At 34.7% G+C, this 14,180-nt stretch overlaps 1 protein-coding gene across 6 annotated transcripts in view; it reads right to left on the reverse strand.

The window, feature by feature from the left end:
* Positions 1-861: 861 nt before the first annotated feature.
* GABPB1 (GA binding protein transcription factor subunit beta 1) overlaps positions 862-14,180 on the reverse strand; it is a 68,274-nt gene continuing 54,955 nt past the window's right edge. For 3 of the 6 annotated variants that reach the window (XM_006077790.4, XM_025295574.3, XM_025295572.3), the window contains 3 exons: positions 9,600-9,785; positions 6,925-7,040; positions 862-2,365 (listed from right to left, as the gene is read on the reverse strand). In XM_006077790.4, coding sequence (XP_006077852.1) covers positions 2,213-2,365; positions 6,925-7,040; positions 9,600-9,785 — 455 coding nt within the window. In that variant the 3' untranslated portion in view covers positions 862-2,212. Of the gene's footprint in view, positions 2,366-6,905; positions 7,041-9,599; positions 9,786-14,180 lie in introns of all 6 variants that reach the window. The other 3 variants (XM_025295575.3, XM_025295573.3, XM_025295576.3) reach the window with 2 other exon arrangements.

Below are 14,180 nucleotides of genomic sequence, written 5' to 3' on the forward strand. Positions count from 1 at the left end.
ATGGAGATGATACCACTCTAACGGCAGAAAGCGAAGAGGAACTAAAGAGCCTCTTGATGAGGGTGAAATAGAAGAGTGAAAAAGCTGGCTTGAAACTCAACATGAAAAAAACTAAACTAAGAAAAAAACTAAGATGGTATCTGGTCACATCCCTTTATGGCAAACAGAAGGGGGAAAAGTGGAAGCAGTGACAAATTTTGTTTTCTTGGGGCCCAAAATCACTGCAGATGGTGGCTGCAGCCATGAAATTAAAAGATGCTCACTCCTTGGAAGGAAAGTTATGAACAACCTAGACAACATATTAAAAAGCAGAGACATCACTTTGCCAACAAAAGTCAGTCTAGTCAAAGCTATGGTTTTTCCAGTAATAATATATGGATGAGACAGTTGGACCATAAAGAACACTGAGCGTCAAAGAATTGATGCTTTCAAATTGTGTTGTATGAGACTCTTGATAGTCCTCGAACTGCAACAAGATCAAACCAATCAATTCTAAAGGAAATCAACCCTGAATATTCACTGGAAAGACTGATGCTAAAGCTGAAGCTCCAATAGTTTGGCCATTTGATGAGAAGAGCCAACTCACTGGAAAAGATTCTGATGCTGGGCAAGACTGAAGGCAAAAGGAGAATAGGGCGGCAGAGGATGAGATGGTTAGATAGCATCACTCACTCAAAGGACATGACTTTGAGCACACTCCAGGGGACAGTGGAAGACCTGGTGTGCTGTAGTCATGGAGTCGCAAAGAGCTGGACATGACTGAGTGACTCAACAGCAAGGGTGGAATATTGCCGTAATACACAGAACAAACTTTTTAATGTGTGAAAAAATGTGGTCAAAAATATAAGTCTACACTGAACATATGTGGAAAAGATATTTAATTGTAAAATAGAAAAGTAGGCCAGAGTACAGTTTTAAGGGTAACTGCTTCTTTATACAGTATAGGTAATCTAGAAGGGTCTTAGGGTTAAACATTTTCATAAAGCAATAAAACATTAAAAAATAAACCAAGAAAAGAGCTTGAAGTTATGTTTTACAAAAAAAGCAACAGTATGTCAGAGTTTAATGTCCATACATTTGTGGAATTCAACAATACTGTGATGAGAGCCAGTCACAGCACAGACTTACAGCTTTCACAGGGAGAAGATAAAGTTATGTTAGACATATCTATAGCATCACTGTAGTACAAAAAGTTCTTGTTCTACATACAAAAGCAATTTTTTTCTTTTCTGTAAGAATAATTTCCTGGGGGGGAAATGAGTCCATGAAGTATTTCAGAAACCCATATGTTTTGAGTTTTCCAAAAACATTATCTTAAAATCCAGTGCCTTAAAGTGCTTTCATGTGGAAATCATGATGGAAGGCACAGAATAGTTTCACATCCCCACTATGAAATTTTCAAAACATAAATTTTGCAGTTTGAAAATTCAAGATATCTTGTAAGCTGCTCCTTCCAAGAACATTGTCATTCCAATAAAACCAGCTGCTAGCTTACTTAGTTTCAATGACCTACAGAATAAAAGGGTTTCTTTTTTTCCTAGTAACCTTCATCATCTTTGTGGGAAAAATAATACCTATGCAAGTGATGCATTCCAAAATTATAAAACATGCAGAATATGTACAAACAGAAAGTTTTTAAAAATATTTGCTTCATATACATGTAAATCTACTTGGGTATAGCTGAAATTGAACAAATATAAAAATCTGCTTTCTAAAAAATGTTTTCAGAGAATCTGAGACAACTTAAAGCTGTACAAAGATTTCCTGGTAGAAATCTTCTCTTCATATAGAAGTTTATACCAACAGGAGTAATTCCAGCATCAGTCCACCACATAATTATTACACATTTGGTCTAATCAACAACGATCACCCTTAAAACTGTTTTATTTCTGAGAAATTAAGGTTTGTACTAATATCAAAAAGAATTCACAAAAACGGTGGCTTATTGTGTTTTTGGATCTCTTCAACAATCTTTATCAACTCATTTGGAACTGTAAAAAAAAAAAACTATTTACAGAATTCAGTTTTAAATACATTTCACAACTTCTAAAGTTTTATGTTACAAGAACTCAGAGCTCATGGCTTAAGTCCAATTATCCATCTGTAGTCTCTTCAATTATCCTGTCTTCCCATGACTGCACCTTATCGTGTACAGTTCAAGATTGTATTCTTTCTTGACCAAAAGTAAACTCAAATTATATGTTCATTTCAATTAAACAGCTTCTTTATTAGTCTGAAGACGCGTCATAGCTTCTAATTTCTGTCTGTAGGCCTCTGCTTCCTGTTCTTTCTTTAGAAGTTGTTGTCGGTATTTCTGTGCTTCTCGATTAGCTTCATCCAGCTGTTTCTGAAGAGCTTCTCTCTCCTAATTAACAAAAAAAAAGTTTTTTTTTCATAACTGCACAGGTACATTAACACATTCAAGCATATATCCTACAAATAAAGAAACCTGTAGTAGTTAAAAGTAGCCATCTATTGCTATTTCTGAGACATCTTGCCTTTTCAACCAATTCTCTTATAATTAAAGCCCTCATTTTGAGCTCCTCAATATGAGATAAAGGCTAGTTTCTGACCTCAAGGAAATTATTTGCTAATTCGAAATAAAACTACCATGATGAACCCAAACTGGGTACCTGTACTTTTATACCAACTATAAAAACTAGTGAAAAACTTAAATAGGGAAATATATAGCCATACCTCTTTACATCTTTATCTGTGATGTTAAAAAGCTACTAATTATAAAAAATAGTATTCATTGAAAACCCATTATATATGTTGATTAACAAGGTGATTTCCAATAACAAGTCCCTAAGATAGATATTATGCCCATTTTATAGATGAGAAAAATGATGCTCAGAGATGATGTAGCTTTCCCATAACACAATGAGTCAGGTTTATGAGGTTCTACTATTACTGTGTTTAAAACTATCATTTCCTATGATAGTAAGCAAGATTCCTCACCTTAAAAATTAAGAGGGCTGGTCTAGATTAGTATTTCCTAAATTATATCATTTTACAAACCAGTAAAATATTAATTTCTCTATTGTGATCCATTATATATTGTAAAACACGTGTATTAAGTTCCTGAATAAATTGAGAGGTGAAACACAAATCTGGTCCAATGAAAATGATATTCTTTCTCCTCCTCCTCACTCTGCCCTTATACAGTTGTCTAAGGGAAAACATTTCAACTCCTTTCCCATACCTCCAGTAAGCATATGGACAAAAACTCAACTTGCACAGACCCAAGCTCAGTCTCATCTCAGAAGCACAAGCCCTCTGAATGAGGTGGGGGCCAAGAGCAGAACTACTAGTCACAAAATGAGGCCAGGTTCCCACTGGACAAGATACTTAACCAGAGAGAACTGCAGGTAAAGGCAAGGGGTTGGCAGCTTGCTGGGAAAGAGGACACTATGAGGGTCTCTTCCACTCTCTTTGACCCATGTCCATTGGGAAAACCAAATGATTCCCTTCCCTTCGCTATTCACATGGTCCATAAGGAGGAACATGTCTAATAGTCCTGCCTTCCTGTGATCCCACTGCCTTCCCTACACTGGGAATGAAGCTAGATCCAACATTAGTTTTTCCCATGAGCCCACCAAAAGTTGGAGTGATTGATTACACATGTAGTCTGCAAATTGTCCAGTTGCATCAAATGTACAGTAGAAGAAAGGTGTGCCCATCATCTCCAAGTTAAGAAATGCCTAAGCCCTACCCTGCTCCTCTTTTCTCCTTACTACTGGCAAGATGCCAACCTCATATAAGCAATGGACACCAGTCCCTGTCAGTGAACTGCAGGACTTTAGAAAGGGTGCAAGCTAGACCACCTTGCTCCGGTAGGAGAACACACAGCTGTGCATTTAAATGTTTTACAATTTTACCTGTCCTAATAAGATCCTTTGCCAAAGTTTTGAATATAGATAAAAACTTGCCCTGATTTGGTAGGAAATATTAGAAAAAATAAACTTCAAGATATCTTATAAAATTAGCTATTTATTCACATTTAGACAGAGCAAGAGATTCACAATTATTTCAGTTTATGAAACCAATAAGGAAGATATTTATCTTACACTACAACTTCATGCCCAACAATATATTATTATTACATTAAGCAATAGAATAATGGAACAAAGACTTCAAATTTGCTTTATTTCCAAATAAGATTCTCAAATTCTGTTTCAACTATTAGCAATTATCTTTTAACAGTTTTATATATGATTTTTTAATATTCCAATTTATTTTACTTTATCTATTATAAAGCAAAAAAATCACAATAGTGATTTATCTTCTACCATACCTCAGTGTAACTTTTAGAAGATAATAATAATAGCAAGTTACTGAGCATTTACTATATGCTCACCACTGTACTAGTCCTTCACATGCATTCTCATTTGAACCTTTCAACAATTTGATAATGTAGGTGCTATTATTTTCCCCTTCTTACAGATGGGGAAGCCAAGCCTTGAAAGGTTAAATAACTCGACCAATCACACTCAGAAAATTATCATTCAAACCTAAATTTGATTCCAGACTCATATTCTTAACCATTAACTATTTTTTAAAAAAGAAACCGAGGCAGGGTGTGTGCGCTGTCCACTTGTGTGCGAACATCCTCTAACTGCCAAGGGCCAAACACGACCCTATTTTATAAATAAAGTTTTACAGAAATACCGCCGTACCCACTCATTACCAAACTGTCTGTGGCTGCTTTTCCACTACAAAGGCTGAACAGAAGGCAAAACACACCCTATGGAACGTTTAGCAGCATCCCCAGCCTCCATACACTAAATGTCAGTGGCATTTCCCTCATTGTGACAACCTGAAATGTATCCAGATATTGCCAAATGTCCCCTGGGGTCAAAATTGCTCCAGTTAAGAACCACTGATTTGAGAAACTCTTGAGGTTTTTGGCCAAGCAATCACTTAGAAAGGAATATAAAAATATATCCCTAAGACAACTCTACTGGTCATCTACGAAAATAAAATCCAAAGAACTACTTCATGTACTCTAAGAAAACAGTTTAATGAAAACATTGGAGGTCTCTCTTCATTCTGTATCCCCTGCCTGCCTCTACCATCTCTGCTCACTCTATGCTTCAAGGTCTCTCTGCAGTAGCTCTAAGATTATGCAACTTTGGCCTGAACATTTCCGGTGATGATAAATAAGATTTTTATTACCAGATAACTCAATTAGAAAAATTGAGCTGAAACTCTAACTTCCTTAAGTTCTTTATATCAAGGTAAAATTCCATCTCCCTGAAGTGCTGTCTCCTTGGTTCTAGTTAATTTATATACCTCAGTTCATACTTCCTTGTTATTTGTAATTATTCTCCCTGGTTTCTGAAAGACTGTAGGTGGAATCAGGGTGAAATTTGAAGAAAACAGCAACTCTCTCTGGTTGTTAGGTAAATAAAAGCTACAGGCTGCATATTCACTGTTTTAAAAATGGTGAACTGACATAAATCAACTGTACTCCAATTAAAAGAAATGCTGAATTGAGTCAGTTTATGTTAAATAAAAATTCAAGTAATTTAAAAGTGTTTTATTAAATAGTTAAAGCAAAGTACATGACAAAATCTTTTTCATTTTATGTCAGAAAAAAAAGATCAACTGATTTATCTGTAAAAGATATTAAAGATTATTAAATAATAAGTATACTGACACCATTCAATGAAATAAATGGTTAATTTATAAGAACTTTAGTGTATTACTCTAAATTTTGAAGAAATAAAACAACACACCCTCAATAATTAAACATTACTAAACATCTGGTTAAAACATGAATTAAATTCTTCTTAACTCAGTAATACATACTTTGAGATTGTGGTCACTAGTCTTACATGTAAATGAATTTGGGCAACAATATTTTCTAACTGTCCTCAGTTAGAATTACGTTTCCTTTAGGTGACATTTTTTAAAATCCTCTTTTTTCTGTAATAACAAGAACCTTAACAAAGATTTTCTAAATACTCACTGATGTTTACTATTCACATATATTAGATATAATGAATGTGAATATAACAATAGGCTGACTTTTTCAACTCTCATAAAACCCCCAAAATGCAGATATTGTTATCCTAAATTCAAATGTGGGAGAAAATAAAACAGAAGTGCAGAAAGGTAAGATAACTTGCCTCAAAGCTAATAGGAGGGGCAAGAAGTGGGATTCAAATCCAGCTCATTTAATTTCAAATCCAAACTTCTTGTCTTTACATTGCAGTTGCTCTTTAAAAGTTATTCAAGAAAGATCTTTTTTCATTTTGATGTAGTTAATTATAAACTTGGGGGAACAATTCTATTTACAGAAATGTGAGAAAAAAATCTACGAGGTAACTATGGAATAGTCATATTTACAAACTAATTTACAATTTCAAACTAGATTGGCAGAGGTAAAAAAAAAAAAAGGTGACCCTATCAACAGCTAGTCTACATTTAATTTCCTTAATGGACTCAACAGTGAAATAAGCGGTTATCTATGGCTTTTTCAAAAAAATAACTCAGTTGACAAACTCCAACATTCTTTAAGAGGATCTTCCAGCCCAAATAGACATTTGCATTTCATTTTTGAAAGAAAAAAAATGTTTAGTCAATATATAGTGACATTCCCTTTAGTGACTGTGAGAATGATGTATGTAAATTTAATAGAAAATAAAGGATGAAGTGCAAAAACCAAAGACATTCCAATGTTACCATGATGAAAGACTGTTACAAACAGATTCTTCACTCATTCATTCATTCATTCAATATTTATTTATTGAAGGCTTGCTATATGAATAAGGCAAAAAAAAATTAGACAAAAAATTACTCATTCTATATCAAAACAATACTGTCAGTAATAAATATAGAAGACAAAAAAAAAAAAAAAGCAGATGAAATTTATTTTGGATGACTGCAGCAAAACACACCGGGTAAAAGACTCCTTACTTCTATTTCTGCAGACTCCACCCGGTTTTCAATTATTTCAATACATTGTCTTTTGGCTGGCGGTTCTTCACTTATAACAGTTTCTTCAGCAATGTCCGTTGCTGGTACTGTTAATACTAAAATGAAAAAATTTACTCATTACTTCATTTTCAGATAGGTTTAGAAGAATGAAAACTAGTCTTGATACTGTTGATGCAACTCATCTAAGATAAATATATTCCAAAGCCAGTTATTTCATAACACTGATTTCCTTTTTATGAGAAATGTCCATATTTTTGTCTTCAACTTCTTGCCTTTTTACTGAAAACTATCATTTAAAGTGCCTATTTTTTAATTTTATAGACAATACATTCATATGGCTCAAAATCAAAATAATATTTAACAAGCATATTTTGCTAACAGATAATTGCTTTTATTGGTTTCTTATGCATTGTTCTTGTGTTAATTCATGTAAAAACGAATATGAATTTGCAATTCTCTTTTTTCTTTCTTTCATGAAAGTATCTGCTGTTTTCACTTCATGTATCTAGGTACCTTTCATCAATACTTACAGAGCTTTCTTGAATTTAGCTGCATTATATTCCACCATGTGGATACACTATTTCGAACACTGTCTGTTCATAAGCTTTGCTCGTCCATTGGGTGGTTGGACTTTGCCCCAATTTTTAGTATCTATTTATACAAATGTAAATATACTGAGAGGAAGAGGCTGTCCTTGCTTTGCATAACAGAGCAAGAACGTAAAAATGAGTGTACAAGCTTAAACTATGCAAAACAATCTTACTAATCATTGGGGAAAATACAACCTTCCCACAGCTTCTAATGACAAAACATTAAAAAAAATCTCTTACTGTCATTTGTAAACGTAAACAAATGAAAAATAGTAAAACTATTATTAAGAACATTAGAAATATTGAGAATTAAAGTATTTCTTTTAACTCATATCATACTACATTTAAAATTTACTCAAAAAGAACTGAGAAGTTTACATTTGTTTCACTGGACTGTCTACATAGTCTATATAATCATATGCCATTTATAATTTTAAATTATGAAGGCTTTAACTGTTTCTACTAATATTCAGTAAGTTCCCCTCATTGCTCTTCCTCCTCTTTCATCAATATAAATTTCAGAGTTTGGCAAGTTCCAAAAAAAGACCTATTGGTTTTTATTATGGCCTAAATTGTGTCCCCCTAAAAATTCAAATGTTTAAGCCCTTCCTAATCCTCAGTACCTCAGAATGCATTTGGAGACAGGATCTTTAAAAAGGTTAAACAGGTAAAATGAGGTCATTTGAGTGGGTCCTAATACAGTGTGACTGCTGTCCTTGTAAGAGGTTAGGTCGCAGACGACACACAGACTGAGGGATGGCTCTGAGGACACACAAGAAGGCAACCGCTCGTAAGCAAGGACAAAGGCCTCGGAAGAAACCAAGCCCGCCAGGACCTTGGTCTTGGACTTTCAGCCTTAGTACTGGGAGAAGATAAATTTCTGTTAAGTTACCCAGACTGTGATAGTTTGTATGGCAGTCCTAGTAAATTAATTATTTAACAGCCTTTCACTCCCATCACATCACATTTATCAATTAGGTCAGGAAGAATTGAGAGCTTTATGACAGTGAGTCATTTGAGCCATTTGTTCATCAATGAGATTAGTCTGTGTGTTTAATATCAAGTTTTGGAACAGTGTTGTATTTGCTTAAAACAAATACTCTGAAAGCTTTTTTTTTAATATAAATTTATTTATTTTAATTGGAGTGAAAGCTTCTTCTTTTCTATATAGTTAGAATTAGTTCTTAAAGCTTGTGAAAGTACTTGGTCTTGATCCAAATCCTGGAGCACCTGCAGGAGAGAAAAGCCTCCCAAGGCTTCACAGGTCAAGTGTTTCCTCCTCTACTGCTAAAGAAACAAAATCTTTCCTTGAGACCTAGTCTCTCTGCAAGGCCATACCTCCCTGCCACTCTCAATCAAACCTAGTTTAGGAGGACTTCTCCCTCCAGCCCTCCCTTTCCCCCACTTCCTTCATGGCCATGAAGAGACTTGGTCTTTACAATCCTGAGTCATTTTCCAGAAGGTTATATGTGCACATACTTTTCTTTTAGATCAGGGCAGGGATTGGGAAATACTGGGTACAGGGTGATGCTTGCTCAGATAGGAACTTTCTGCACCTTCTCTTTCTGCTTCCTGCAGCTTTCACGTCTAGTCTATCTTAACCCTACTTGCAGCACTGCCCACTCAGACTGGGCCCTGTCTTGCTGGAAGTGTATATTTATTGCTGATTTCTGAGCTCAACTCCTTTTCTTGATGCACAACTACGGGTTTCCTCAGGGAACCTGCCCTGGCTTAGATTTTAAGATGTTTTTGGCAATCACTTAAAATATGGAATCTTGTGGTTTTCTCAGCCTTTTAGTTTGATTAAAATGTATCTGGGGCTTATGTTTCATCCATTTTATTACTACTCTCTTATTACTCAAAATGAAAAAAATCGGACAATTATCAACAAAGCTGCTAAAAGTTGCCACCGTGTCCAACTTCTTTTTAAGTAGCCTTTTCTCACATAGTGTTTTTACAAGCTCATACAATATCTGAATTGTATTAAATGGCCTAGGAAAAAGTACTGTCCAATTTCCTGAGAATTAAGAATAAACACCATTTATGTAAATGCCTTCTACCAACCTTGTTGTCCATCTGGCATGGTCACAATGATGGGCTGACCTATTCCACTTGTTGGAATGGAGTGCAAATTTCCAAGCTGAATTCCATCTGTAACTATTGTGATGACTTGCTGACCCCCTGAACTAACTACTTGCTGAATTGCACCATCCACAGATTCTGCAGTAACTACTTCCTCCGTAGCCACTACTGGAAAAAAAAAAAGTGAAAATCAATGAACATACATAGAAGCATGAAGAGAAGTTTGTTTTTACTCTGCTACTTTTGCTGTCTTTGCTTCTTTGAGTGTGTTATCCACCCAGCTGTGTCCAACTCTTTGCGACCACATGGACTGTAGCCTGCTAGGCTCCTCTGTCCATGGGATTCTCTGGGCAAGAATACTGGAATGGGTTGCCATGCCCTCCTCCAGGGGATCTTCCCAAACCAGTGATCGAACCCGGGTCTCTGGCATGGCAGGCAGATTCTTCACAATCTAAGCCCCCAGGGAAGCCATTTTTCTTATGCAGGAGAGCTTTTACATGGTTTTTAAATTCCGTCTCTAGTGGTGCTGTAGATACCTATATTAACAGCTGATTACAAGTTCCACAATTTACAATAAGGGAGTTCCAGCTATGTATGCATACATGTGTTTAAATAAACTGCCTTCATTTAGTTCTATGAGGTGCAAAATTTATAAGATCTCCTAAGGTCACAGATATGACAAAGTACTTATACCATCTTAATAAAATTCTAAAATCCAAAAAATAAAATACTGTATGTGGTGATACTCCATCTAAATTTACAAATGAGTTGATATACATTTCCCATCCAACAAAACATGGAGCTCTGTACTTCTCAAGCAGACAGAATAAACAGCATTCCCTTTTTGGATTGTGTGAGCAAGGCCTGCCTTTATAGTAAGCGGCACATAGATCTGGTACTGTTGGATATCAAATAATACATTAACATTTACATAAATAAAATTCAAAACTATACTCTCAGTATTTCATGAAAGGTTCAGACAGGATTCTGGCAGCTGAAAACAGCAGCACTCCAGGCCTTGACCAGGTAAAGAAATTGCCAAAATCCCTTCCCACAGGCAATTCTATACCCAACTACTGATCCCAAAAGACATATTCACAAACATTCATATCAGCTTTACTCATATTAGTCAAAAACTTGAAACAAATCAGATATCCATCAAAAGTAGAATGAATAAACAAACTGGTTAACAAAATGGTAGATTCACACACTGGAATACTACATAGCAATTAAAGTGACTAAATACAAAACATGGATAAATCTGACAAAAGAGCATACTGGGGGGTGTAAATCAGACACAGTATACATAATGAGTACTTTTCATTTATGAACTGAGCAATGAGATTAGACAAGAGTATTTACCTTGTGACAATTCATTAAACTATACATTAACGGATTTTTCTGTATATATATATATATGTTACACATTAAAAAAAAAAGGCATCAAAAGGAAAAATGACAGCAAATGAACAGCAAACACATTGAATTTTTAAAAATCCACTTATCCATGATAATATCTCATGAAAGAAGAGAGAAAGGGGGAAAGAACTAGGATCTTCTTGATAGAAGAATGACATTAATTAACAAAAGAAGAAAAATTATCACTGTAACCCCCAGTGTAATAACTTATTTAAGAAAGCATCACCAATGGATGTTAAAAAAAAAAATACTGGTGAAATGTTTTTGAGAGACAAAATGTTCAAATGAATCTACAGAGTTCAAAGTCATAAAGAACAAGCAAGGGGGACTTCCCTGGTGGTCCTGTGGCTAAGACTCCGTGCTCCCAACAAAGGGAGCTAGATCTGGTCAAGGAACTAAATCCCACGTGCCACAACTAAGACCCTCCATAGCCAAATAAACAAATTTTTTTAAGTATAAAGAAAGAAAAAAAAAAAAGCAATACAGTAGGACTATTCTAGTTTGGGGGAGACTCAAAAGACAAAATAATTGAATACAGTGTGTGAATTCTGACTGGATCCCAGATGAAAACAAACCATTATAAAGAACTTTTAAATATGAATCACATGTCAGATAGTATTACTAAACTAATGTTTATGTTTTTAGAAAATATAATAGAACGGTGAGTATGTAGGAAGTGTCCTTGTTCTTGGTAGATACATGCTGAAGAATTTAAGGATCAAGTGCCATGATGCCTGTAACCTACTTTCAGATAATTTGGCAAAATAAAAGCATGTGTCTGTGTGTGAACATGCAGTGGTGGCAAGATGTTAACAGGTGTGAATACAGGTACAAGGTATAAAGTTCATTCTCCCAATTTTTCTATGAAAAAAAGTTCTAATATAACTAATTCTGAGAAAGGAAATGACAAAAAAAACTATTTCTAAATGATATGGTTCTCTGAAATGTGTTATTTGAGGTAACACTTTACCAAAAGTGTAATGAAAAAAAATAATTCTCTCCTAAAGTCATGCTACCCTTCAGATACACATTTACTCTGAAACATGCTAAGCTGCTACCAACTTCCAGTAGAACAACCTGGATATCAACAACCACAGGATTCACTAAATACAGATATGCCTTAATTAAACAAACTCCTTTTTTTAAACAAAAAAGGCAAGATAGGTACTGGGACCCTAGTTTTCAAGGATGAAGTCATGGCAAGAGATATGGCTGTAACTCTGCAACTCTGTTACTTGGGTAATCAGAGATCACAATACAAACCACAGATGATATTCAAAATGCAAACAATCTTTATGTTTTCGGTTCTCTCATTTTTGTTTGTCTTAAACAATAATTACACTTTATCACCAAGCACTTAAGAAAATTTCAGGAAGATAATTATAAAATGAAATGTAGGGCATAAAACAGTAATATATTCGATAGAATAACTACTGAGGTTTTCAAACACATTAACTATTGCTTTGATTTTTCTTTTAAATATCCATATGAAAAAGAAATGTTCACTCTGGATGAATGGTACCTGTTAGTAGCAAATATTTCTAAAACATAATCATACATAAGAAATTTCTGAGATCACACATAATCAAGACACAACTCGAACTTTCATCTTTGTATTCTTTGCAATGACTATCATTAAGATAACAGAGTTCTGGCCTTTCATCTAAAAAGCTTTCTTTTTAAGTTGTACTTTGGTGAGGAATTAAGAAAAAATTATAAGGAAACCAATTATGTAAGAAAGCAAAGTAGCCCCTGAGTAATCCTAAGAACAGCCTAACAGTGAAGTGTTGAAACATAAGAATAAAAGAGAAAACCTAAAAACTTTACAAAGAATGTCATTAAAAAAAACTATATATCCACAGATATATCCAAATATAAAACTCCTAGATAAAACAAAATAACTAATAAATATTCATTGCTAATTTAAAAGTCAAGCTGTAATATACAAAGAGAGGCTAGATAACCTGCACCATCTTTGAAAATATTTGAGACCTCTTATTCAACCTAACTTTTGAATTTTAATGCCATAAAATTCAACTAAGATAAGGAAAAAACTGTCTTTGAGGTATTCTTAAAAGACTGAAAATTCTATGTATATAAACATTTCAACAATAAAACAGAAACTATGCTTACTGAAGTAAAGCATAACATTTCAAAAGTATTATCTCCTGAATTCGAATCTGAAATTAAAAAAAAAACAAAAACAGGCAAAAACAAAACAATATTATCAGCTCCACTAACTTATCCCTGAAAGCCAATTCACTATTAGGAGAAAGGAGGGAAACAGCCACCAGACTCATTATACCTTTGGAAAAACCACTGTATTAACAATTAGTCAAAGTTGCACTAAAGACAAAAAGAAGGGTAGTCACAGATATTCATTTAGTCAAGGGATTATAAAGCTGTGCCACAAGAAAAAAAATAAGTCTAAGCAATGCAACATCAACGTAAGACTGCAAACAAAAGCCATAAAACAGAGTTTTATGAGAGCTAATTTCAAAAGGACTAAAATTACATGGTATATTTAAGGCCTACATCTAACAATTTTAACTTCCAATTCTATATCCAAATAAAGTGTAAGTGAAAGTCATTCAGTCGTGTCTGGCTCTTTGCGACCCTATGGACTGTGGAATTCTCCAGGCCAGAATACCAGAGTGGGTGGCCTTTCCCTTTTCCAGGGGATCTTCCCAACCCAGGAATTGAACCCAGGTCTCCCACATTGGAGGCAGATTCTTTACCATCTCAGCCACAAGGGAAGACAAAGAATACTGGAGTGGGTAGCCTATCGCTTCTCCAGCCGACCTTCTCAAACTAGGAATCGAACAAGGGTCTCCTGCATTACAGGTGGATTCTTTACCAACTGAGCTATGATCCAAATAACTCTCAACTCTATTCACTTCTTATTATCTCTTTGCCAGATCTTAATCCATGCTACCATTACTTCTTCCCCAGGTGAGTGCCACAGACTCCTAACTAAACTCCCTTTAGTTTCATGCACAGGAAAATATAGTAAGAGAACATTTCAAATATGTATGTTTCAGGAAGATGTTTGCTTTTTCTAAAATTAGTGAAATGAGAGCATAAGAAAAAAATAAAAAAGCATATTTTAAGGAAACCTCTGCACAACTTTCTAGTCAAGTGAAA

The sequence above is a fragment of the Bubalus bubalis genome, chromosome 11 (assembly GCF_019923935.1).
Source record: "Bubalus bubalis isolate 160015118507 breed Murrah chromosome 11, NDDB_SH_1, whole genome shotgun sequence".
Lineage (NCBI taxonomy): Eukaryota > Metazoa > Chordata > Mammalia > Artiodactyla > Bovidae > Bubalus > Bubalus bubalis.